The sequence below is a fragment of the Salmo salar genome, chromosome 10 (genome assembly GCF_965601325.2).
Source record: "Salmo salar chromosome 10, fSalSal1, whole genome shotgun sequence".
Lineage (NCBI taxonomy): Eukaryota > Metazoa > Chordata > Actinopteri > Salmoniformes > Salmonidae > Salmo > Salmo salar.
In genome coordinates, this window is record NC_138300.1 from 3,996,541 (window position 1) to 4,020,712 (window position 24,172).

Sequence of the window (24,172 nt, forward strand, 5' to 3'; positions counted from 1 at the left end):
AGCAGTACGGCTGTGAGGAGTAGCAGTACGGCTGTGAGGAGTAGCAGTAAGGCTGTGAGGAGTAGCAGTACGGATGTGATGAGTAGCTGTGAGGAGTAGCTGTGAGGAGTAGTAGTGCGGCTGTGAGGAGTAGCTGTGAGGAGTAGCTGTAAGGAGTAGCAGTACGGCTGTGAGGAGTAGCTGTGAGGAGTAGCAGTGCGGCTGTGAGGAGTAGCAGTACGGCTGTGAGGAGTAGCAGTACGGCTGTGAGGAGTAGCTGTGAGGAGTAGCAGTTCGGCTGTGAGGAGTAGCAGTACGGCTGTGAGGTGTAGCAGTAAGGCTGTGAGGAGTAGCAGTACGGCTGTGAGAAGTAGCAGTACGGCTGTGAGGAGTAGCTGTGAGGAATAGCTGTGAGGAGTAGCAGTGCGGCGGTGAGGAGTAGCTGTGAGGAGTAGCTGTAAGGAGTAGCAGTACGGCTGTGAGGAGTAGCTGTGAGGAGTAGCAGTACGGCTGTGAGGAGTAGCTGTGAGGAGTAGCAGTACGGCTGTGAGGAGTAGCTGTGAGGAGTAGCAGTACGGCTGTGAGGAGTAGCTGTGAGGAGTAGCAGTAAGGAGTAGCAGTACGGCTGTGAGGAGTAGCTGTGAGGAGTAGCAGTACGGCTGTGAGGAGTAGCAGTACGGCTGTGAGGAGTAGCAGTACGGCTGTGAGGAGTAGCAGTGAGGAGTAGCTGTAAGGAGTAGCAATACGGCTGTGAGGAGTAGCTGTGAGGAGTAGCAGTACGGCTGTGAGGAGTAGCAGTACGGCTGTGAGGTCTAGCAGTAAGGCTGTGAGAAGTAGAAGTATGGCTGTGAGGAGTAGCAGTACGGCTGTGAGGAGTAGCAGTAAGGCTGTGAGGAGTAGCAGTACGGCTGTGAGTAGTAGCAGTACGGATGTGATGAGTAGCTGTGAGGAGTAGCTGTGAGGAGTAGCAGTACGGCTGTGAGGAGTAGCTGTGAGGAATAGCTGTGAGGAGTAGCAGTGCGGCGGTGAGGAGTAGCTGTGAGGAGTAGCTGTAAGGAGTAGCAGTACGGCTGTGAGGAGTAGCTGTGAGGAGTAGCAGTGCGGATGTGAGGAGTAGCAGTACGGCTGTGAGGAGTAGCAGTACGGCAGTGCGGAGTAGCAGTACGGCTGTGAGGAGTAGCTGTGAGGAGTAGCTGTAAGGAGTAGCAGTACGGCTGTGAGGAGTAGCTGTGAGGAGTAGCAGTACGGCTGTGAGGAGGAGCAGTACGGCTGTGAGGTGTAGCAGTAAGGCTGTGAGGTGTAGCAGTACGGCTGTGAGAAGTAGAAGTACGGCTGTGAGGAGTAGCAGTAAGGCTGTGAGGAGTAGCAGTAAGGCTGTGAGGAGTAGCAGTACGGCTGTGAGGAGTAGCAGTACGGCTGTGAGGAGTAGCAGTACGGCTGTGAGGAGTAGCAGTACGGCTGTGAGGTGTAGCAGTACGGCTGTGAGGTGTAGCAGTAAGGCTGTGATGAGTAGCTGTGAGGAGTAGCTGTGAGGAGTAGCAGTACGGCTGTGAGGAGTAGCTGTGAGGAATAGCTGTGAGGAGTAGCAGTGCGGCGGTGAGGAGTAGCTGTGAGGAGTAGCTGTAAGGAGTAGCAGTACGGCTGTGAGGAGTAGCTGTGAGGAGTAGCAGTACGGCTGTGAGGAGTAGCTGTACGGCTGTGAGGAGTAGCAGTACGGCTGTGAGGAGTAGCAGTACGGCTGTGAGGAGTAGCTGTGAGGAGTAGCTGTGAGGAGTAGCAGTGCGGCTGTGAGGAGTAGCTGTGAGGAGTAGCTGTAAGGAGTAGCAGTACGGCTGTGAGGAGTAGCTGTGAGGAGTTGCAGTGCAGCTGTGAGGAGTAGCTGTGAGGAGTAGCTGTGAGGAGTAGCAGTGCGGCTGTGAGGAGTAGCTGTGAGGAGTAGCTGTAAGGAGTAGCAGTACGGCTGTGAGGAGTCGCTGTGAGGAGTAGCAGTACGGCTGTGAGGAGTAGCAGTACGGCTGTGAGGAGTAGCAGTACGGCTGTGAGGAGTAGCTGTGAGGAGTAGCTGTAAGGAGTAGCAGTACGGCTGTGAGGAGTAGCTGTGAGGAGTAGCAGTACGGCTGTGAGGAGTAGCAGTACGGCTGTGAGGTCTAGCAGTAAGGCTGTGAGAAGTAGCAGTACGGCTGTGAGAAGTAGCAGTATGGCTGTGAGGAGTAGCAGTACGGCTGTGAGGAGTAGCAGTAAGGCTGTGAGGAGTAGCAGTAAGGCTGTGAGGAGTAGCAGTACGGATGTGATGAGTAGCTGTGAGGAGTAGCTGTGAGGAGTAGCAGTACGGCTGTGATGAGTAGCTGTGAGGAGTAGCTGTGAGGAGTAGCTGTGAGGAGTAGCAGTACGGATGTGATGAGTAGCTGTGAGGAGTAGCTGTGAGGAGTAGTAGTGCGGCTGTGAGGAGTAGCTGTGAGGAGTAGCTGTAAGGAATAGCAGTACGGCTGTGAGGAGTAGCTGTGAGGAGTAGCAGTACGGCTGTGAGGAGTAGCTGTGAGGAGTAGCAGTGCGGCTGTGAGGAGTAGCTGTGAGGAATAGCTGTGAGGAGTAGCAGTGCGGCTGTGAGGAGTAGCTGTGAGGAGTAGCTGTAAGGAGTAGCAGTACGGCTGTGAGGAGTATCTGTGAGGAGTAGCAATACGGCTGTGAGGAGTAGCAGTACGGCTGTGAGGAGTAGCAGTACGGCTGTGAGGAGTAGCTGTGAGGAGTAGCTGTAAGGAGTAGCAGTACGGCTGTGAGGAGTAGCTGTGAGGAGTAGCAGTACGGCTGTGAGGAGTAGCAGTACGGCTGTGAGGTCTAGCAATAAGGCTGTGAGAAGTAGCAGTACGGCTGTGAGAAGTAGCAGTACGGCTGTGAGGAGTAGCAGTACGGCTGTGAGGAGTAGCAGTAAGGCTGTGAGGAGTAGCAGTACGGATGTGATGAGTAGCTGTGAGGAGTAGCTGTGAGGAGTAGTAGTGCGGCTGTGAGGAGTAGCTGTGAGGAGTAGCTGTAAGGAGTAGCAGTACGGCTGTGAGGAGTAGCTGTGAGGAGTAGCAGTGCGGCTGTGAGGAGTAGCAGTACGGCTGTGAGGAGTAGCAGTACGGCTGTGAGGAGTAGCTGTGAGGAGTAGCAGTTCGGCTGTGAGGAGTAGCAGTACGGCTGTGAGGTGTAGCAGTAAGGCTGTGAGGAGTAGCAGTACGGCTGTGAGAAGTAGCAGTACGGCTGTGAGGAGTAGCTGTGAGGAATAGCTGTGAGGAGTAGCAGTGCGGCGGTGAGGAGTAGCTGTGAGGAGTAGCTGTAAGGAGTAGCAGTACGGCTGTGAGGAGTAGCTGTGAGGAGTAGCAGTACGGCTGTGAGGAGTAGCTGTGAGGAGTAGCAGTACGGCTGTGAGGAGTAGCTGTACGGCTGTGAGGAGTAGCAGTACGGCTGTGAGGAGTAGCAGTACGGCTGTGAGGAGTAGCTGTGAGGAGTAGCTGTGAGGAGTAGCAGTGCGGCTGTGAGGAGTAGCTGTGAGGAGTAGCTGTAAGGAGTAGCAGTACGGCTGTGAGGAGTAGCTGTGAGGAGTTGCAGTGCAGCTGTGAGGAGTAGCTGTGAGGAGTAGCTGTGAGGAGTAGCAGTGCGGCTGTGAGGAGTAGCTGTGAGGAGTAGCTGTAAGGAGTAGCAGTACGGCTGTGAGGAGTCGCTGTGAGGAGTAGCAGTACGGCTGTGAGGAGTAGCAGTACGGCTGTGAGGAGTAGCAGTACGGCTGTGAGGAGTAGCTGTGAGGAGTAGCTGTAAGGAGTAGCAGTACGGCTGTGAGGAGTAGCTGTGAGGAGTAGCAGTACGGCTGTGAGGAGTAGCAGTACGGCTGTGAGGTCTAGCAGTAAGGCTGTGAGAAGTAGCAGTACGGCTGTGAGAAGTAGCAGTATGGCTGTGAGGAGTAGCAGTACGGCTGTGAGGAGTAGCAGTAAGGCTGTGAGGAGTAGCAGTAAGGCTGTGAGGAGTAGCAGTACGGATGTGATGAGTAGCTGTGAGGAGTAGCTGTGAGGAGTAGCAGTACGGCTGTGATGAGTAGCTGTGAGGAGTAGCTGTGAGGAGTAGCTGTGAGGAGTAGCAGTACGGATGTGATGAGTAGCTGTGAGGAGTAGCTGTGAGGAGTAGTAGTGCGGCTGTGAGGAGTAGCTGTGAGGAGTAGCTGTAAGGAATAGCAGTACGGCTGTGAGGAGTAGCTGTGAGGAGTAGCAGTACGGCTGTGAGGAGTAGCTGTGAGGAGTAGCAGTGCGGCTGTGAGGAGTAGCTGTGAGGAATAGCTGTGAGGAGTAGCAGTGCGGCTGTGAGGAGTAGCTGTGAGGAGTAGCTGTAAGGAGTAGCAGTACGGCTGTGAGGAGTATCTGTGAGGAGTAGCAATACGGCTGTGAGGAGTAGCAGTACGGCTGTGAGGAGTAGCAGTACGGCTGTGAGGAGTAGCTGTGAGGAGTAGCTGTAAGGAGTAGCAGTACGGCTGTGAGGAGTAGCTGTGAGGAGTAGCAGTACGGCTGTGAGGAGTAGCAGTACGGCTGTGAGGTCTAGCAATAAGGCTGTGAGAAGTAGCAGTACGGCTGTGAGAAGTAGCAGTACGGCTGTGAGGAGTAGCAGTACGGCTGTGAGGAGTAGCAGTAAGGCTGTGAGGAGTAGCAGTACGGATGTGATGAGTAGCTGTGAGGAGTAGCTGTGAGGAGTAGTAGTGCGGCTGTGAGGAGTAGCTGTGAGGAGTAGCTGTAAGGAGTAGCAGTACGGCTGTGAGGAGTAGCTGTGAGGAGTAGCAGTGCGGCTGTGAGGAGTAGCAGTACGGCTGTGAGGAGTAGCAGTACGGCTGTGAGGAGTAGCTGTGAGGAGTAGCAGTTCGGCTGTGAGGAGTAGCAGTACGGCTGTGAGGTGTAGCAGTAAGGCTGTGAGGAGTAGCAGTACGGCTGTGAGAAGTAGCAGTACGGCTGTGAGGAGTAGCAGTACGGCTGTGAGGAGTAGCAGTAAGGCTGTGAGGAGTAGCAGTACGGCTGTGAGGAGTAGCAGTACGGCTGTGAGGAGTAGCAGTACGGCTGTGAGGAGTAGCAGTACGGCTGTGAGGAGTAGCAGTATGAGGAGTAGCAGTGAGGCTGTGAGGAGTAGCAGTAAGGCTGTGAGGAGTAGCAGTACGGCTGTGAGGAGTAGCAGTACGGATGTGAGGAGTAGCTGTGAGGAGTAGCAGTACGGCTGTGAGGAGTAGCTGTGAGGAGTAGCTGTGAGGAGTAGCAGTGCGGCTGTGAGGAGTAGCAGTACGGCTGTGAGGAGTAGCTGTGAGGAGTAGCAGTAAGGAGTAGCAGTACGGCTGTGAGGAGTAGCTGTGAGGAGTAGCAGTACGGCTGTGAGGAGTAGCTGTGAGGAGTAGCAGTAAGGAGTAGCAGTACGGCTGTGAGGAGTAGCTGTGAGGAGTAGCAGTACGGCTGTGAGGAGTAGCAGTACGGCTGTGAGGAGTAGCAGTACGGCTGTGAGGAGTAGCAGTGAGGAGTAGCTGTAAGGAGTAGCAATACGGCTGTGAGGAGTAGCTGTGAGGAGTAGCAGTACGGCTGTGAGGAGTAGCAGTACGGCTGTGAGGTCTAGCAGTAAGGCTGTGAGAAGTAGAAGTATGGCTGTGAGGAGTAGCAGTACGGCTGTGAGGAGTAGCAGTAAGGCTGTGAGGAGTAGCAGTACGGCTGTGAGTAGTAGCAGTACGGATGTGATGAGTAGCTGTGAGGAGTAGCTGTGAGGAGTAGCAGTACGGCTGTGAGGAGTAGCTGTGAGGAATAGCTGTGAGGAGTAGCAGTGCGGCGGTGAGGAGTAGCTGTGAGGAGTAGCTGTAAGGAGTAGCAGTACGGCTGTGAGGAGTAGCTGTGAGGAGTAGCAGTGCGGATGTGAGGAGTAGCAGTACGGCTGTGAGGAGTAGCAGTACGGCTGTGAGGAGTAGCTGTGAGGAGTAGCTGTAAGGAGTAGCAGTACGGCTGTGAGGAGTAGCTGTGAGGAGTAGCAGTACGGCTGTGAGGAGTAGCAGTACGGCTGTGAGGTGTAGCAGTAAGGCTGTGAGGTGTAGCAGTACGGCTGTGAGAAGTAGAAGTACGGCTGTGAGGAGTAGCAGTAAGGCTGTGAGGAGTAGCAGTACGGCTGTGAGGAGTAGCAGTACGGCTGTGAGGAGTAGCAGTACGGCTGTGAGGAGTAGCAGTACGGCTGTGAGGAGTAGCAGTACGGCTGTGAGGTGTAGCAGTACGGCTGTGAGGTGTAGCAGTAAGGCTGTGATGAGTAGCTGTGAGGAGTAGCTGTGAGGAGTAGCAGTACGGCTGTGAGGAGTAGCTGTGAGGAATAGCTGTGAGGAGTAGCAGTGCGGCGGTGAGGAGTAGCTGTGAGGAGTAGCTGTAAGGAGTAGCAGTACGGCTGTGAGGAGTAGCTGTGAGGAGTAGCAGTACGGCTGTGAGGAGTAGCTGTACGGCTGTGAGGAGTAGCAGTACGGCTGTGAGGAGTAGCAGTACGGCTGTGAGGAGTAGCTGTGAGGAGTAGCTGTAAGGAGTAGCAGTATGGCTGTGAGGAGTAGCTGTGAGGAGTAGCAGTACGGCTGTGAGGAGTAGCAGTAAGGCTGTGAGGAGTAGCAGTACGGCTGTGAGGAGTAGCAGTACGGCTGTGAGGAGTAGCAGTACGGCTGTGAGGAGTAGCAGTACGGCTGTGAGGAGTAGCAGTACGGCTGTGAGGAGTAGCAGTGAGGCTGTGAGGAGTAGCAGTGAGGCTGTGAGGAGTAGCAGTGAGGCTGTGAGGAGTAGCAGTACGGCTGTGAGGAGTAGCAGTACGGCTGTGAGGAGTGGCAGTACGGCTTTGAGGAGTAGCAGTACGGCTCTGAGGAGTAGCAGTACGGCTGTGAGGAGTAGCTGTGAGGAGTAGCTGTAAGGAGTAGCAGTACGGCTGTGAGGAGTAGCTGTGAGGAGTAGCAGTGCGGCAGTGAGGAGTAGCAGTACGGCTGTGAGGAGTAGCAGTACGGCTGTGAGGATTAGCAGTACGGCTGTGAGGATTAGCAGTACGGCTGTGAGGAGTAGCAGTACGGCTGTGAGGAGTAGCAGTACGGCTGTGAGGAGTAGCAGTACGGCTGTAAGGAGTAGCAGTGAGGCTGTGAGGAGTAGCTGTGAGGAGTAGCAGTACGGCTGTGAGGAGTAGCAGTACGGCTGTGAGGAGTAGCTGTGAGAAGTAGCTGTAAGGTGTAGCAGTACTGCTGTGAGGAGTAGCTGTGAGGAGTAGCAGTACGGCTGTGAGGACGGCTGTGAGGAGTAGCAGTACGGCTGTGAGGAGTAGCTGTGAGGAGTAGCAGTACGGCTGTGAGGACGGCTGTGAGGAGTAGCAGTACGGCTGTGAGGAGTAGCAGTACGGCTGTGAGGAGTAGCAGTACGCCTGTGAGGAGTAGCAGTACGGCTGTGAGGAGTAGCAGTGAGGCTGTGAGGAGTAGCAGTGAGGCTGTGAGGAGTAGCAGTACGGCTGTGAGGAGTAGCAGTACGGCTGTGAGGAGTAGCAGTACGTCTGTGAGGAGTAGCAGTACGGCTGTGAGGAGTAGCAGTACGGCTGTGAGGAGTAGCAGTACGGCTGTGAGGAGTAGCAGTACGGCTGTGAGGAGTAGCAGTACGGCTGTGAGGAGTAGCAGTGAGGCTGTGAGGAGTAGCAGTGAGGCTGTGAGGAGTAGCAGTGAGGCTGTGAGGAGTAGCAGTGAGGCTGTGAGGAGTAGCAGTACGGCTGTGAAGAGTAGCAGTACAGCTGTGAGGAGTAGCAGTAAGGCTGTGAGGAGTAGCAGTAAGGCTGTGAGGAGTAGCAGTAAGGCTGTGAGGAGTAGCAGTACGGCTGTGAGGTGTAGCAGTACGGCTGTGAGGAGTAGCTGTGAAGAGTAGCAGTACGGCTGTGAGGAGTAGCTGTGAAGTGTAGCAGTACAGCTGTGAGGAGTAGCAGTACGGCTGTGAGGAGTAGCTGTGAGGAGTAGCAGTACGGCTGTGAGGAGTAGCAGTAAGGCTGTGAGGAGTAGCAGTAAGGATGTGAGGAGTAGCAGTGCGGCTGTGAGGAGTAGCAGTACGGCTGTGAGGAGTAGCAGTACGGCTGTGAGGAGTAGCTGTACGGCTGTGAGGAGTAGCAGTACGGCTGTGAGGAGTAGCAGTACGGCTGTGAGGAGTAGCAGTGAGGCTGTGAGGAGTAGCAGTGAGGCTGTGAGGAGTAGCAGTGAGGCTGTGAGGAGTAGCAGTGAGGCTGTGAGGAGTAGCAGTACGGCTGTGAAGAGTAGCAGTACGGCTGTGAGGAGTAGCCGTAAGGCTGTGAGGAGTAGCAGTACGGCTGTGAGGAGTAGCAGTACGGCTGTGAGGAGTAGCTGTGAGGAGTAGCTGTAAGGAGTAGCAGTACGGCTGTGAGGAGTAGCTGTGAGGAGTAGCAGTACAGCTGTGAGGAGTAGCAGTACGGCTGTGAGGAGTAGCTGTGAGGAGTAGCAGTACGGCTGTGAGGAGTAGCAGTACAAGATTTAGATGCACTATTGTAAAGTGGTTGTTCCACTGGATATTATAAGGTGAATGCACCAATTTGTAAGTCGCTCTGGATAAGAGCGTCTGCTAAATGACTTAAATGTAAATGTAAACGTACGCTACGGTCACAAGACGCAGGCCTCCTAATTGTCCCTAGAATTTCTAAGCAAACGGCTGGAGGTAGGGCTTTCTCCTATAGAGCTCCATTTTTATGGAATGGTCTGCCTACCAATGTGAGAGACGCAGACTCGGTCTCAACCTTTAAGTCTTTACTGAAGACTTATCTCTTCAGTAGGTCCTATGATTAAGTATAGTCTGGCCCAGGAGTGTGAAGGTGAACGGAAAGGCTGGAGCAACGAACCGCCCTTGCTGTCTCTGCCTTGCCGGTTCCCCTCTTTCCACTGGGATTCTCTGCCTCTAACCCTTTTACAGGGGCTGAGTCACTGGCTTACTGGTGTTCTTCCATGCCGTCCATGGGAGGAGTGCGTTACTTGAGTGGGTTGAGTCACTGACGTGGTCTTCCTGTCTGGGTTGGCGCCCCCCCCCCCCTTGGGTTGTGCCATGGCGGAGATCGTTGTGGGCTATACTCGGCCTTGTCTTAGGACGGTAAGTTGGTGGTTGGAGACATCCCTCTAGTGGTGTGGGGGCTGTGCTTTGGCAAAGTGGTGGGGTTATATCCTGCCTGTTTGGCCCTGTCCGGGGGTATCATCGGATGGGGCCACAGTGTCTTCTGATCCTTCCTGTCTCAGCCTCCAGTATTTATGCTGCAGTAGTTTATGTGTCGGGGGGCTAGGGTCAGTCTGTTACATCTGGAGTATTTCTCTTGTCTTATCCGGTGTCCTGTGTGAATTTAAATATGCTCTCTCTAATTCTCTCTTTCTCTCTTTCTGTCTTTCTCTCGGAGGACCTGAGCCCTAGGACCATGCCTCAGGACTACCTGGTATGATGACTCCTTGCTGTCCCCAGTCCACCTGGCCGTGCTGCTGCTCCAGTTTCAGCTGTTCTGCCTGCGGCTATGGAACCCTGACCTGTTCACCGGACGTGCTTGTTGCATCCTCGACAACTACTATGATTATTATTATTTGACCATGCTGGTCATTTATGAACATTTTAACATCTTGACCATGTTCTGTTATAATATCCACCCTGCACAGCCAGAAGAGGACTGGCCACCCCTCATAGCCTGGTTCCGTTCTAGGTTTCTTCCTAGGTTTTTGGCCTTTCTAGGGAGTTTTTCCTAGGGAGTTTTTCCTAGCCACCGTGCTTCTTTCACATGCATTGCTTGCTGTTTGGGGTTTTAGGCTGGGTTTCTGTACAGCACTTTGAGATATCAGCTGATGTACAAAGGGCTATATAAATAAATTTGATTTGATTCAATTTTGATTTGAGTACGGCTGTGAGGAGTAGCAGTAAGGCTGTGAGGAGTAGCAGTACGGCTGTGAGGAGTAGCAGTACGGCTGTGAGGAGTAGCTGTACGGCTGTGAGGTGTAGCTGTACGGCTGTGAGGTGTAGCTGTACGGCTGTGAGGTGTAGCAGTACGGCTGTGAGGAGTAGCAGTACGGCTGTGAGGAGTAGCAGTAAGGCTGTGAGGAGTAGCAGTACGGCTGTGAGGAGTAGCAGTACGGCTGTGAGGAGTAGCAGTACGGCTGTGAGGAGTAGCTGTACGGCTGTGAGGAGTAGCAGTACGGCTGTGAGGAGTAGCAGTACGGCTGTGAGGAGTAGCTGTGAGGAGTAGCTGTAAGGAGTAGCAGTACGGCTGTGAGGAGTAGCTGTGAGGAGTAGCAGTACGGCTGTGAGGAGTAGCAGTACGGCTGTGAGGTCTAGCAGTAAGGCTGTGAGAAGTAGCAGTACGGCTGTGAGAAGTAGCAGTATGGCTGTGAGGAGTAGCAGTACGGCTGTGAGGAGTAGCAGTAAGGCTGTGAGGAGTAGCAGTAAGGCTGTGAGGAGTAGCAGTACGGATGTGATGAGTAGCTGTGAGGAGTAGCTGTGAGGAGTAGCAGTACGGCTGTGAGGAGTAGCAGTGAGGAGTAGCTGTGAGGAGTAGTAGTGCGGCTGTGAGGAGTAGCTGTGAGGAGTAGCTGTAAGGAATAGCAGTACGGCTGTGAGGAGTAGCTGTGAGGAGTAGCAGTACGGCTGTGAGGAGTAGCTGTGAGGAGTAGCAGTGCGGCTGTGAGGAGTAGCTGTGAGGAATAGCTGTGAGGAGTAGCAGTGCGGCTGTGAGGAGTAGCTGTGAGGAGTAGCTGTAAGGAGTAGCAGTACGGCTGTGAGGAGTATCTGTGAGGAGTAGCAATACGGCTGTGAGGAGTAGCAGTACGGCTGTGAGGAGTAGCAGTACGGCTGTGAGGAGTAGCTGTGAGGAGTAGCTGTAAGGAGTAGCAGTACGGCTGTGAGGAGTAGCTGTGAGGAGTAGCAGTACGGCTGTGAGGAGTAGCAGTACGGCTGTGAGGTCTAGCAATAAGGCTGTGAGAAGTAGCAGTACGGCTGTGAGAAGTAGCAGTACGGCTGTGAGGAGTAGCAGTACGGCTGTGAGGAGTAGCAGTAAGGCTGTGAGGAGTAGCAGTACGGATGTGATGAGTAGCTGTGAGGAGTAGCTGTGAGGAGTAGTAGTGCGGCTGTGAGGAGTAGCTGTGAGGAGTAGCTGTAAGGAGTAGCAGTACGGCTGTGAGGAGTAGCTGTGAGGAGTAGCAGTGCGGCTGTGAGGAGTAGCAGTACGGCTGTGAGGAGTAGCAGTACGGCTGTGAGGAGTAGCTGTGAGGAGTAGCAGTTCGGCTGTGAGGAGTAGCAGTACGGCTGTGAGGTGTAGCAGTAAGGCTGTGAGGAGTAGCAGTACGGCTGTGAGAAGTAGCAGTACGGCTGTGAGGAGTAGTAGTACGGCTGTGAGGAGTAGCAGTAAGGCTGTGAGGAGTAGCAGTACGGCTGTGAGGAGTAGCAGTACGGCTGTGAGGAGTAGCAGTACGGCTGTGAGGAGTAGCAGTACGGCTGTGAGGAGTAGCAGTACGGCTGTGAGGAGTAGCAGTGAGGCTGTGAGGAGTAGCAGTGAGGCTGTGAGGAGTAGCAGTAAGGCTGTGAGGAGTAGCAGTACGGCTGTGAGGAGTAGCAGTACGGATGTGAGGAGTAGCTGTGAGGAGTAGCAGTACGGCTGTGAGGAGTAGCTGTGAGGAGTAGCTGTGAGGAGTAGCAGTGCGGCTGTGAGGAGTAGCAGTACGGCTGTGAGGAGTAGCTGTGAGGAGTAGCAGTAAGGAGTAGCAGTACGGCTGTGAGGAGTAGCTGTGAGGAGTAGCAGTACGGCTGTGAGGAGTAGCTGTGAGGAGTAGCAGTAAGGAGTAGCAGTACGGCTGTGAGGAGTAGCTGTGAGGAGTAGCAGTACGGCTGTGAGGAGTAGCAGTACGGCTGTGAGGAGTAGCAGTACGGCTGTGAGGAGTAGCAGTGAGGAGTAGCTGTAAGGAGTAGCAATACGGCTGTGAGGAGTAGCTGTGAGGAGTAGCAGTACGGCTGTGAGGAGTAGCAGTACGGCTGTGAGGTCTAGCAGTAAGGCTGTGAGAAGTAGAAGTATGGCTGTGAGGAGTAGCAGTACGGCTGTGAGGAGTAGCAGTAAGGCTGTGAGGAGTAGCAGTACGGCTGTGAGTAGTAGCAGTACGGATGTGATGAGTAGCTGTGAGGAGTAGCTGTGAGGAGTAGCAGTACGGCTGTGAGGAGTAGCTGTGAGGAATAGCTGTGAGGAGTAGCAGTGCGGCGGTGAGGAGTAGCTGTGAGGAGTAGCTGTAAGGAGTAGCAGTACGGCTGTGAGGAGTAGCTGTGAGGAGTAGCAGTGCGGATGTGAGGAGTAGCAGTACGGCTGTGAGGAGTAGCAGTACGGCTGTGAGGAGTAGCTGTGAGGAGTAGCTGTAAGGAGTAGCAGTACGGCTGTGAGGAGTAGCTGTGAGGAGTAGCAGTACGGCTGTGAGGAGTAGCAGTACGGCTGTGAGGTGTAGCAGTAAGGCTGTGAGGTGTAGCAGTACGGCTGTGAGAAGTAGAAGTACGGCTGTGAGGAGTAGCAGTAAGGCTGTGAGGAGTAGCAGTACGGCTGTGAGGAGTAGCAGTACGGCTGTGAGGAGTAGCAGTACGGCTGTGAGGAGTAGCAGTACGGCTGTGAGGAGTAGCAGTACGGCTGTGAGGTGTAGCAGTACGGCTGTGAGGTGTAGCAGTAAGGCTGTGATGAGTAGCTGTGAGGAGTAGCTGTGAGGAGTAGCAGTACGGCTGTGAGGAGTAGCTGTGAGGAATAGCTGTGAGGAGTAGCAGTGCGGCGGTGAGGAGTAGCTGTGAGGAGTAGCTGTAAGGAGTAGCAGTACGGCTGTGAGGAGTAGCTGTGAGGAGTAGCAGTACGGCTGTGAGGAGTAGCTGTACGGCTGTGAGGAGTAGCAGTACGGCTGTGAGGAGTAGCAGTACGGCTGTGAGGAGTAGCTGTGAGGAGTAGCTGTAAGGAGTAGCAGTATGGCTGTGAGGAGTAGCTGTGAGGAGTAGCAGTACGGCTGTGAGGAGTAGCAGTACGGCTGTGAGGAGTAGCAGTACGGCTGTGAGGAGTAGCAGTACGGCTGTGAGGAGTAGCAGTACGGCTGTGAGGAGTAGCAGTACGGCTGTGAGGAGTAGCAGTACGGCTCTGAGGAGTAGCAGTACGGCTGTGAGGAGTAGCTGTGAGGAGTAGCTGTAAGGAGTAGCAGTACGGCTGTGAGGAGTAGCTGTGAGGAGTAGCAGTGCGGCAGTGAGGAGTAGCAGTACGGCTGTGAGGAGTAGCAGTACGGCTGTGAGGATTAGCAGTACGGCTGTGAGGATTAGCAGTACGGCTGTGAGGAGTAGCAGTACGGCTGTAAGGAGTAGCAGTGAGGCTGTGAGGAGTAGCTGTGAGGAGTAGCAGTACGGCTGTGAGGAGTAGCAGTACGGCTGTGAGGAGTAGCTGTGAGAAGTAGCTGTAAGGTGTAGCAGTACTGCTGTGAGGAGTAGCTGTGAGGAGTAGCAGTACGGCTGTGAGGACGGCTGTGAGGAGTAGCAGTACGGCTGTGAGGAGTAGCTGTGAGGAGTAGCAGTACGGCTGTGAGGACGGCTGTGAGGAGTAGCAGTACGGCTGTGAGGAGTAGCAGTACGGCTGTGAGGAGTAGCAGTACGCCTGTGAGGAGTAGCAGTACGGCTGTGAGGAGTAGCAGTGAGGCTGTGAGGAGTAGCAGTGAGGCTGTGAGGAGTAGCAGTACGGCTGTGAGGAGTAGCAGTACGGCTGTGAGGAGTAGCAGTACGTCTGTGAGGAGTAGCAGTACGTCTGTGAGGAGTAGCAGTACGGCTGTGAGGAGTAGCAGTACGGCTGTGAGGAGTAGCAGTACGGCTGTGAGGAGTAGCAGTGAGGCTGTGAGGAGTAGCAGTGAGGCTGTGAGGAGTAGCAGTGAGGCTGTGAGGAGTAGCAGTGAGGCTGTGAGGAGTAGCAGTGAGGCTGTGAGGAGTAGCAGTACGGCTGTGAAGGGTAGCAGTACAGCTGTGAGGAGTAGCAGTAAGGCTGTGAGGAGTAGCAGTAAGGCTGTGAGGAGTAGCAGTAAGGCTGTGAGGAGTAGCAGTACGGCTGTGAGGTGTAGCAGTACGGCTGTGAGGAGTAGCTGTGAAGAGTAGCAGTACGGCTGTGAGGAGTAGCTGTGAAGTGTAGCAGTACAGCTGTGAGGAGTAGCAGTACGGCTGTGAGGAGTAGCTGTGAGGAGTAGCAGTACGGCTGTGAGGAGTAGCAGTAAGGCTGTGAGGAGTAGCAGTAAGGATGTGAGGAGTAGCAGTGCGGCTGTGAGGAGTAGCAGTACGGCTGTGAGGAGTAGCAGTACGGCTGTGAGGAGTAGCTGTACGGCTGTGAGGAGTAGCAGTACGGCTGTGAGGAGTAGCAGTACGGCTGTGAGGAGTAGCAGTGAGGCTGTGAGGAGTAGCAGTGAGGCTGTGAGGAGTAGCAGTGAGGCTGTGAGGAGTAGCAGTGAGGCTGTGAGGAGTAGCAGTACGGCTGTGAAGAGTAGCAGTACGGCTGTGAGGAGTAGCCGTAAGGCTGTGAGGAGTAGCAGTACGGCTGTGAGGAGTAGCAGTACGGCTGTGAGGAGTAGCTGTGAGGAGTAGCTGTAAGGAGTAGCAGTACGGCTGTGAGGAGTAGCTGTGAGGAGTAGCAGTACAGCTGTGAGGAGTAGCAGTACGGCTGTGAGGAGTAGCTGTGAGGAGTAGCAGTACGGCTGTGAGGAGTAGCAGTACAAGATTTAGATGCACTATTGTAAAGTGGTTGTTCCACTGGATATTATAAGGTGAATGCACCAATTTGTAAGTCGCTCTGGATAAGAGCGTCTGCTAAATGACTTAAATGTAAATGTAAACGTACGCTACGGTCACAAGACGCAGGCCTCCTAATTGTCCCTAGAATTTCTAAGCAAACGGCTGGAGGTAGGGCTTTCTCCTATAGAGCTCCATTTTTATGGAATGGTCTGCCTACCAATGTGAGAGACGCAGACTCGGTCTCAACCTTTAAGTCTTTACTGAAGACTTATCTCTTCAGTAGGTCCTATGATTAAGTATAGTCTGGCCCAGGAGTGTGAAGGTGAACGGAAAGGCTGGAGCAACGAACCGCCCTTGCTGTCTCTGCCTTGCCGGTTCCCCTCTTTCCACTGGGATTCTCTGCCTCTAACCCTTTTACAGGGGCTGAGTCACTGGCTTACTGGTGTTCTTCCATGCCGTCCATGGGAGGAGTGCGTTACTTGAGTGGGTTGAGTCACTGACGTGGTCTTCCTGTCTGGGTTGGCGCCCCCCCCCCCCTTGGGTTGTGCCATGGCGGAGATCGTTGTGGGCTATACTCGGCCTTGTCTTAGGACGGTAAGTTGGTGGTTGGAGACATCCCTCTAGTGGTGTGGGGGCTGTGCTTTGGCAAAGTGGTGGGGTTATATCCTGCCTGTTTGGCCCTGTCCGGGGGTATCATCGGATGGGGCCACAGTGTCTTCTGATCCTTCCTGTCTCAGCCTCCAGTATTTATGCTGCAGTAGTTTATGTGTCGGGGGGCTAGGGTCAGTCTGTTACATCTGGAGTATTTCTCTTGTCTTATCCGGTGTCCTGTGTGAATTTAAATATGCTCTCTCTAATTCTCTCTTTCTCTCTTTCTGTCTTTCTCTCGGAGGACCTGAGCCCTAGGACCATGCCTCAGGACTACCTGGTATGATGACTCCTTGCTGTCCCCAGTCCACCTGGCCGTGCTGCTGCTCCAGTTTCAGCTGTTCTGCCTGCGGCTATGGAACCCTGACCTGTTCACCGGACGTGCTTGTTGCATCCTCGACAACTACTATGATTATTATTATTTGACCATGCTGGTCATTTATGAACATTTTAACATCTTGACCATGTTCTGTTATAATATCCACCCTGCACAGCCAGAAGAGGACTGGCCACCCCTCATAGCCTGGTTCCGTTCTAGGTTTCTTCCTAGGTTTTTGGCCTTTCTAGGGAGTTTTTCCTAGGGAGTTTTTCCTAGCCACCGTGCTTCTTTCACATGCATTGCTTGCTGTTTGGGGTTTTAGGCTGGGTTTCTGTACAGCACTTTGAGATATCAGCTGATGTACAAAGGGCTATATAAATAAATTTGATTTGATTCAATTTTGATTTGAGTACGGCTGTGAGGAGTAGCAGTAAGGCTGTGAGGAGTAGCAGTACGGCTGTGAGGAGTAGCTGTACGGCTGTGAGGTGTAGCTGTACGGCTGTGAGGTGTAGCTGTACGGCTGTGAGGTGTAGCAGTACGGCTGTGAGGAGTAGCAGTACGGCTGTGAGGAGTAGCAGTAAGGCTGTGAGGAGTAGCAGTACGGCTGTGAGGAGTAGCAGTACGGCTGTGAGGAGTAGCAGTACGGCTGTGAGGAGTAGCTGTACGGCTGTGAGGAGTAGCAGTACGGCTGTGAGGAGTAGCAGTACGGCTGTGAGGAGTAGCAGTAAGGCTGTGAGGAGTAGCAGTACGGCTGTGAGGAGTAGCAGTAAGGCTGTGAGGAGTAGCAGTAAGGCTGTGAGGAGTAGCAGTACGGCTGTGAGGAGTAGCAGTACGGCTGTGAGGAGTAGCTGTGAGGAGTAGCAGTACGGCTGTGATGAGTAGCTGTGAGGAGTAGCAGTAAGGAGTAGCAGTACGGCTGTGAGGAGTAGCAGTAAGGAGTAGCAGAAACACTGTGAGGGGTAGCAGTACGGCTGTGAGGAGTAGCAGTAAGGAGTAGCAGTACGGCTGTGAGGAGTAGCAGTACGGCTGTGAGGACTAGCAGTACGGCTGTGAGGACTAGCAGTACGGCTGTGAGGAGTAGCAGTAAGGAGTAGCAGAAAGGCTGTGAGGAGTAGCTGTACGGCTGTGAGGAGTAGCAGTACGGCTGTGAGGAGTAGCAGTAAGGCTGTGAGGAGTAGCAGTACGGCTGTGAGGAGTAGCAGTACGGCTGTGAGGAGTAGCAGTACGGCTGTGAGGAGTAGCAGTGAGGCTGTGAGGAGTAGCAGTGAGGCTGTGAGGAGTAGCAGTGAGGCTGTGAGGTCTGGCTCCTGCAGGGTTAATGGACAGTACTTGGGAAGAGATCTGAAAATCTACATTCTGTAAATCATAGCATAGGAAAGGCAGGAGTGGGAGAGAGAGAGAGTGAGTGTGTGAGTGAGTGTGTGAGTGAGTGAGTGAGTGATATGTCTGGGTTAACGGAGATTAGAGAGGTCCCCTGTCTTGGGGTCAGTGAGGTATTTTACCTCCTGCAGTAGGTCAGCTTGTTCTATAGCCTTTAGTACATTCTTCTTGGACGTGTCCTGAGCCTCTCCTCCCAGCAAGAACTCATCCAGGATGAAGTAGGCCTTCTCAAAGTTAAATATGATGTCCAGCTCACAAACCTATAGCACACACACACACACACACACCACACACACACACACACACACACACACACACACACACACACAGTGGTGGAAAAAGTACCCATTTGTCAAAGATACCTTAATAAAAAATGACAACATGGTGAAGCAAGGTAATGTTTCCCACATTTTCAGACTACTGAACAACTATTGATTTAGAAGTACGGAAAGTTACTGGAGCTGCCTCCACTATTCTACGGGGGACCAGTACGAACACGTGTGCACTCACTCTGAAATTGGCTCTGGATTAGAGCCTCCATTAAATTACTAAAATGTCCAATGTAAAAATGTGTGTAGAAGAAACATGTTGACTAACATAACCCTAGATAGGCCTTGATAACCCAAGATAGGCCTGGATAACCCAAGATAGGCCTAGATAACCCAAGATAGGCCTAGATAACCCAAGATAGGCCTAGATAACCCAAGATAGGCCTAGATAGGCCTAGATAACCCTAGATAGGCCTAGATAACCCTAGATAGGCCTAGATAGGACTAGACAAAAATGGTCTATGACTGTCATACAGTACTCGCTATTCTAACTTCCTTTCATGGGCAACGTTAGCTAGTTAACATTATCCTTCTGCATCTAGCTACATGTTGAACTAACATCCTCTCAGGCCAGGGGCACAACAATGGATGAAATAATGGTTGGATCAGAATCACTGTTATAATCATTGGCCAGTTCGGAGAAGCACAACCACAAGTCCACATCCCATCCATGGATGATTAAGGAAAAGGGCCCGTTTTAGCTAGCTAGCCACCGGATGACAACAACACAACAATTCAAGTTGTTTCTGTCAATGACGTACTGCTCTCGATGTGATGTGATTGGAGTGAAACCAAATCCAAACTGGATTCCCTTGGCAACCATGAATACACGCCACTGAAAGGCAGTATGGATGACCAGGTATGTTGTCTTGATAAGTGCATGAATTGGGAGCATTTTCCTGTCCTGCTAAACATTCAAGTAGGGAAAAGAGAGTAGAGAGTAGGGAATAGAGAGTAGGGAATAGAGAATAGGGAATAGAGAGTAGATAGTAGGGAATAGAGAGTAGAGAGTAGGGAATAGAGAGTAGGGAATAGAGAGTAGAGAGTAGGGAATAGAGAGTAGGGAATAGGGAATAGAGAGTAGATAGTAGGGAATAGAGAGTAGAGTAGGGAATAGATAATAGAGAGTAGGGAATAGAGAGTAGAGAATAGAGAGTAGGGAATAGAGAGTAGGGAATAGGGAATAGAGAGTAGGGAATAGGGAGTAGAGAGTAGGGAGTAGAGAGTAGGGAATAGGGAGTAGGAAATAGGGAATAGAGAGAAGAGAGTAGGGAATAGGGAGTAGGGAATAGAGAGTAGGGAATAGGGAATAGAGAGTAGGGAGTAGGGAATAGAGAGTAGGGAATAGAGAGTAGAGAGTAGGGAATAGAGAGTAGGGAATAGAGAGTAGGGAATAGAGAGTAGGGAATAGGGAATAGATAGTAGGGAATAGGGAGTAGAGAGTAGGGAATAGGGAGTAGGGAATAGGGAATAGAGAGTAGAGAGTAGGGAATAGAGAGTAGAGAGAAGGGAATAGAGAGTAGGGAATAGGGAATAGAGAGTAGGGAATAGAGAGTAGGGAATAGGGAATAGAGAGTAGAGTGTAGGGAATAGGGAATAGGGAGTAGAGAGTAGGGAATAGAGAGTAGGGAATAGAGAATTGAGAGAAGAGAGTCGAGAGTAGGGAATAGGGAATAGGGAATAGAAAGTAGGGAATAGAGAGTAGATAGTAGGGAATAGAGAGTAGAGAGTAGTGAATAGAGAGTAGGGAATAGAGAGTAGAGAGAAGGGAATAGAGAGTAGGGAATAGAGAGTAGAGAGAAGGGAATAGAGAGCAGAGAGTAGGGAATAGAGAGTAGGGAATAGGGAGCAGAGAGTAGGGAATAGAGAGTAGAGAGTAGAAAGTAGGGTATAGGGAGTAGGGAATAGAGAGTAGATAGTAGAGAGTAGGGAATAGGGAATAGGGAATAGAGAGTAGAGAGTAGGGAATAGAGAATAGAGAGTAGGGAATAGGGAGTAGAGAGTAGGGAATAGGAAATAGAGAATAGGGAATAGAGAGTAGGGAATAGAGAGTAGGGAATAGAGAGCAGGGAATAGGGAATAGAGAGTAGGGAATATGGAATAGAGAGTAGGGAATAGAGAGTAGAGAGAAGGGAATAGAGAGTAGGGAATAGGAAACAGAGAGTAGATAGTAGGGAATAGAGAGTAGATAGTAAGGAATAGAGAGTAGGGAGTAGGGAATAGAGAGTAGATAGTAAGGAATAGAGAGTAGATAGTAAGGAATAGAGAGTAGGGAGTAGGGAATAGAGAGTAGATAGTAGGGAATAGAGAGTAGGGAATAGGGAATAGAGAGTAGATAGTAGGGAGTAGAGAGTAGATAGTAGGGAGTAGAGAGTAGATAGTAGGGAGTAGAGAGTAGATAGTAGGGAGTAGAGAGTAGATAGTAGGGAATAGAGAGTAGAGAGAAGGGAATAGAGAGAAGGGAATAGAGAGTAGGGAATAGGGAATAGAGAGTAGAGAGAAGGGAATAGAGAGTAGATAGTATGGAATGGGGAATAGGGAGTAAAGAGTAGGGAATAGAGAGTAGGGAATAGAGAGTAGAGAGAAGAGAGTCGAGAGTAGGGAATAGAGAGTAGATAGTAGGGAATAGAGAGTAGATAGTAGGGAGTAGATAGTAGGGAGTAGGGAATGGGGTATAGGGAGTAAAGAGTAGGGAATAGGAAGTAGGGAATGGGGAGTAGATAGTAGGGAGTAGGGAGTGGGGAATAGGGAGTAAAGAGTAGGCAATAGGAAGTAAAGAGTAGGAAGTAGGAGAGGGGAGGGGAGTAGATAGATACGTACACTGCCAAAGTACTTATCCAGTAGTTCCACATATCTGTGGATGATCTCTAGTGTGATCAGCTCGTTGTCCTGGTTCTCTATGGCACAGCAGAAATACAGGCTGGCATACCTGAACACACACACACACACACACACACACACACACACACACACACACGCCTGTTAATAACACAGCTTGGTGTCCTGGTCCTCCATGGCACAGCAGAAACAGAATAACAACATTGGAGCCGAGTCCGTGGAGGTGACAGGACAGAGCCGAGTCCGTGGAGGTGACAGGACAGAGCCGAGTCCGTGGAGGTGACAGGACAGAGCCGAGTCCGTGGAGGTGACAGGACAGAGCCGAGTCCGTCGAGGTGACAGGACAGAGCCGAGTCCGTCGAGGTGACAGGACAGAGCCGAGTCCGTGGAGGTGACAGGACAGAGCCGAGTCCGTGGAGGTGACAGGACAGAGCCGAGTCCGTCGAGGTGACAGGACAGAGCCGCGTCCGTCGAGGTGACAGGACAGAGCCGCGTCCGTCGAGGTGACAGGACAGAGCCGAGTCCGTGGAGGTGACAGGACAGAGCCGAGTCTGTGGAGGTGACAGGACAGAGCCGAGTCCGTGGAGGTGACAGGACAGAGCCGAGTCCGTGGAGGTGACAGGACAGAGCCGAGTCCGTGGAGTTGACAGGACAGAGCCGAGTCCGTGGAGGTGACAGGACAGAGCCGAGTCCGTGGAGGTGACAGGACAGAGCCGAGTCCGTGGAGGTGACAGGACAGAGCCGAGTCCGTGGAGGTGACAGGACAGAGCCGAGTCCGTGGAGGTGACAGGACAGAGCCGAGTCCGTGGAGGTGACAGGACAGAGCCGAGTCCGTCGAGGTGACAGGACAGAGCCGAGTCCGTCGCGGTGACAGGACAGAGCCGAGTCCGTCGAGGTGACAGGACAGAGCCGATTCTGTGGAGGTGACAGGACAGAGCCGAGTCTGTCGAGATGAAGGAGGTGAGAGGGATGAAGTTCGTATGACACTGTTGGCAAAGCTCTGTCTGTCACTCTCTCCCCTCCTCCCTCACCCCTCTCCTCTGCCTCTTCACTATCTTCTCTGACTCTCCCTTCCCCTCTCCTCCACTCCTCTTCTCCGCTCTGCCACTCCCCTACCTCTCCACTCCCCTGTCCTCCTCCCTTTATTCTCCCCTCTGCCTCTCCATCTCCTCTCCTCATCCCCTCTCCTCTCCCTCTCCCCTCTACCTCTCCCCTGTTCTCCTCTCCCCTCTTCTCCTCCCTGCCCCCCTGCCTCTCCTCCCTCCTATGCCTCTCCCTTCATCTGACTCTCCTCTCCCTTCATCTGCCTCTCCTCCCCTGTCCTCCTCCCCTCTTCCCTCTATTCTCCCCTCTGCCTCTCCCTCTCCTCCTCCCTGCCCCTCTGCCTCTCCCTTCATCTGACTCTTCCTCTCCCTTCATCTGACTCTGCCTCTCCCTTCATCTGACTCTCCTCTGCCTCTCCCCTCCCCTATCCTCTGCCTCTCCCCCTCCCCTATCCTCTGCCTCTCCCCCTCCCCTCTCCTATCCTCTGCCTCTCCCCCTCCCCTCTCCTATCCTATCCTCTGCCTCTTCTCCCCTCTGCCTATCCTCTCCTCTCTCGTCAGCATTCAGAGACTTGTCCCGAAGCCACTCCTGCGTTGTTTTGAATGTGTGTAGAATAATAGCGAAGACATCAAAACTGAAATAACACATATGGAATCATAACCAAAAAAAGTGTTAATCAAATCAAAATATATTTTCTATTTGAGATTCATCTAATACCCTCCCTTTGCCTTGATGACAGCTTTGCACCCTGTGGTGGTTCATTTCTTTATTATCAAATGAGGAGAGTTACAAACTTCACACACCAGTCAGAGTTATACTTAAACTACATCTTTAATAATAAGAGCTTTGCAAAAGCATTGACTTTCAACGATTCCCTATTTCTAATGAACTGTTGAGAGTGATAAAACAATGGCTACTGAGATCTTTTATAGCAAAGATCCACCCCCTAGTCGACATAAATCACAGATATTAGGACCAGTTCACAAAGTGAAACTTTATAAATGAGAAAGGAGTATCCCGTAGCCAGATAACATTCGCTATAAATTATCGTTCTGTTTGGTCCCTAAGACGAGGTTGCTATCTTGTTCCTGTTACTCCTAGCACAAAAACACCAACTCATCCAATGGCATAAATCAATTGTCAACTCTAGATACTCCCATCTCAAGTAAAACCCCTTCTTGACCCCACTCCTGGACAAGCTCATTGAGGGGAGTGAGTCTCTAAGTCATACACTATCCCAAGATAAATGCAACATCAGAGAGGACATACAATGGTTCCAGACACTGCCATACACCTCCCCCCAATAGAAAAGGAGGGAGTGACTTGCGCACAGACATTGTGGAGACAAGTAATTGGTTCCCTATTAATCACGCCATGCCTTCACATGGTTTAGAATAGGTAAAGACACATTCACATATGAAGACAATGTTCCATTCTGTCCTCTTCACTTTCTGATATTCTGCATAGCACCAGAGACATGTAAAAGACAGGCCTGACCTCTAACCCTCTCTGGGCCCCAGGTGACTGAGCCCCAGTTGACTAGGCCCCAGCTGAGGGAAGAAGTGCAACTGCCAACACCAGAGTCTGAAGGGATACATTCTAATAACAAGTATATCACATCAACATATTATGCAGATAAGACATCTTCATTATCTATGTTACCCAACTAATTCTGATTCATCCACCACAACACTCTTGGCATGCTCTCAACCAGCTTCACCTGGAATGCTTTTCCAACAGTCCTGAAGGAGTTCCCACATATGCTGAGCACTTGTTCGCTGCATTTAATTCACTCTGCGGTCTGACTCATCCCAAACCATCTCAATTGGGTCGAGGTCGGGTGATTGTGGAAGCCAGGTCATCTGATGCAGCACTCCATCACTCTCCTTCTTGGTCAAATAGCCCTTACACAGCCTGGAGGCGTGTTGGGCCATTGTCCTGTTGAAAAACAAATGATAGTCCCACTAAGCGCAAACCCGATGGGATGGTGTATCGCTGCAGAATGCTGTGGTAGCCATGCTGGTTAAGTGTGCCTTGAATTCTAAATAAATCACAGACAGTGTCACCAGCAAAGCACCCCCACATCATAACACCTCCTCCTCCATGCTTTACGGTGAGAAATACACATGCAGAGATCATCCGTTCACCCACACCGCGTCTCACAAAGACACAGCAGTTGAAACCAAAAATCGTGAATTTGGACTCCAGACCAAAGGACAAATTGCCACCGATCTAATGTCCATTGCTCATGTTTCTTCGTGCAGGTGAGTCTCTTATTATGATTGGTGTCCTTTAGTAGTGGTTTCTTTGCAGCAATTCGACCATGAAGGCCTGATTCACGCAGTCTCCTCTGAACAGTTGATGTGTCTGTTACTTGAACTCTGTGAAGCATTTATTTGGGCTGCAATTTCTGATGCTGTTAACCCTAATGAACGTATCCTCTGCAGCAGAGGTAACTCTGGGTCTTCCATTCCTGTGTCTGTCCTCATGAGAGCCAGTTTCATCATAGCACTTGATGGTTTTTGCGACTGCACTTGGAAGAAACTTTCTAAGTTCTTGAAATGTTCCATATTGACTGACCTTCATGTCTTAAAGTAATGATGGACTGTCATTTCTCTTTGCTTATTTGAGCTGTTCTTGCCATAATATGGACTTAGTCTTTTACCAAATAGGGCTATCTTCTGTTTACCCCCCCCCCCCCCCCCCCCCCTTACCTTATCACATCACAACTGATTGGCTCAAACGCATAAAGAAGGAAAGAAATTCCACAAATTAACTTTTAACAAGGCACACCTGTTAATTGAAATGCATTCCAGGTGACTACCTCATGAACCTGGTTGAGACAATGCCAAGAGTGTGCA

At 51.8% G+C, this 24,172-nt stretch overlaps 1 protein-coding gene across 3 annotated transcripts in view; it reads right to left on the reverse strand.

Moving 5' to 3' along the window:
- LOC106593666 (AP-1 complex subunit sigma-2) overlaps positions 1 to 24,172 on the reverse strand; it is an 80,285-nt gene that overhangs the window by 38,543 nt on the left and 17,570 nt on the right. For all 3 annotated transcript variants that reach the window (XM_082956678.1, XM_045687245.2, XM_045687244.2), the window contains exons 3-4: positions 20,250 to 20,358; positions 17,223 to 17,360 (exon numbers count right to left, since the gene is read on the reverse strand). In XM_082956678.1, coding sequence (XP_082812804.1) covers positions 17,223 to 17,360; positions 20,250 to 20,358 — 247 coding nt within the window. The remainder of the gene's footprint in view (positions 1 to 17,222; positions 17,361 to 20,249; positions 20,359 to 24,172) is intronic.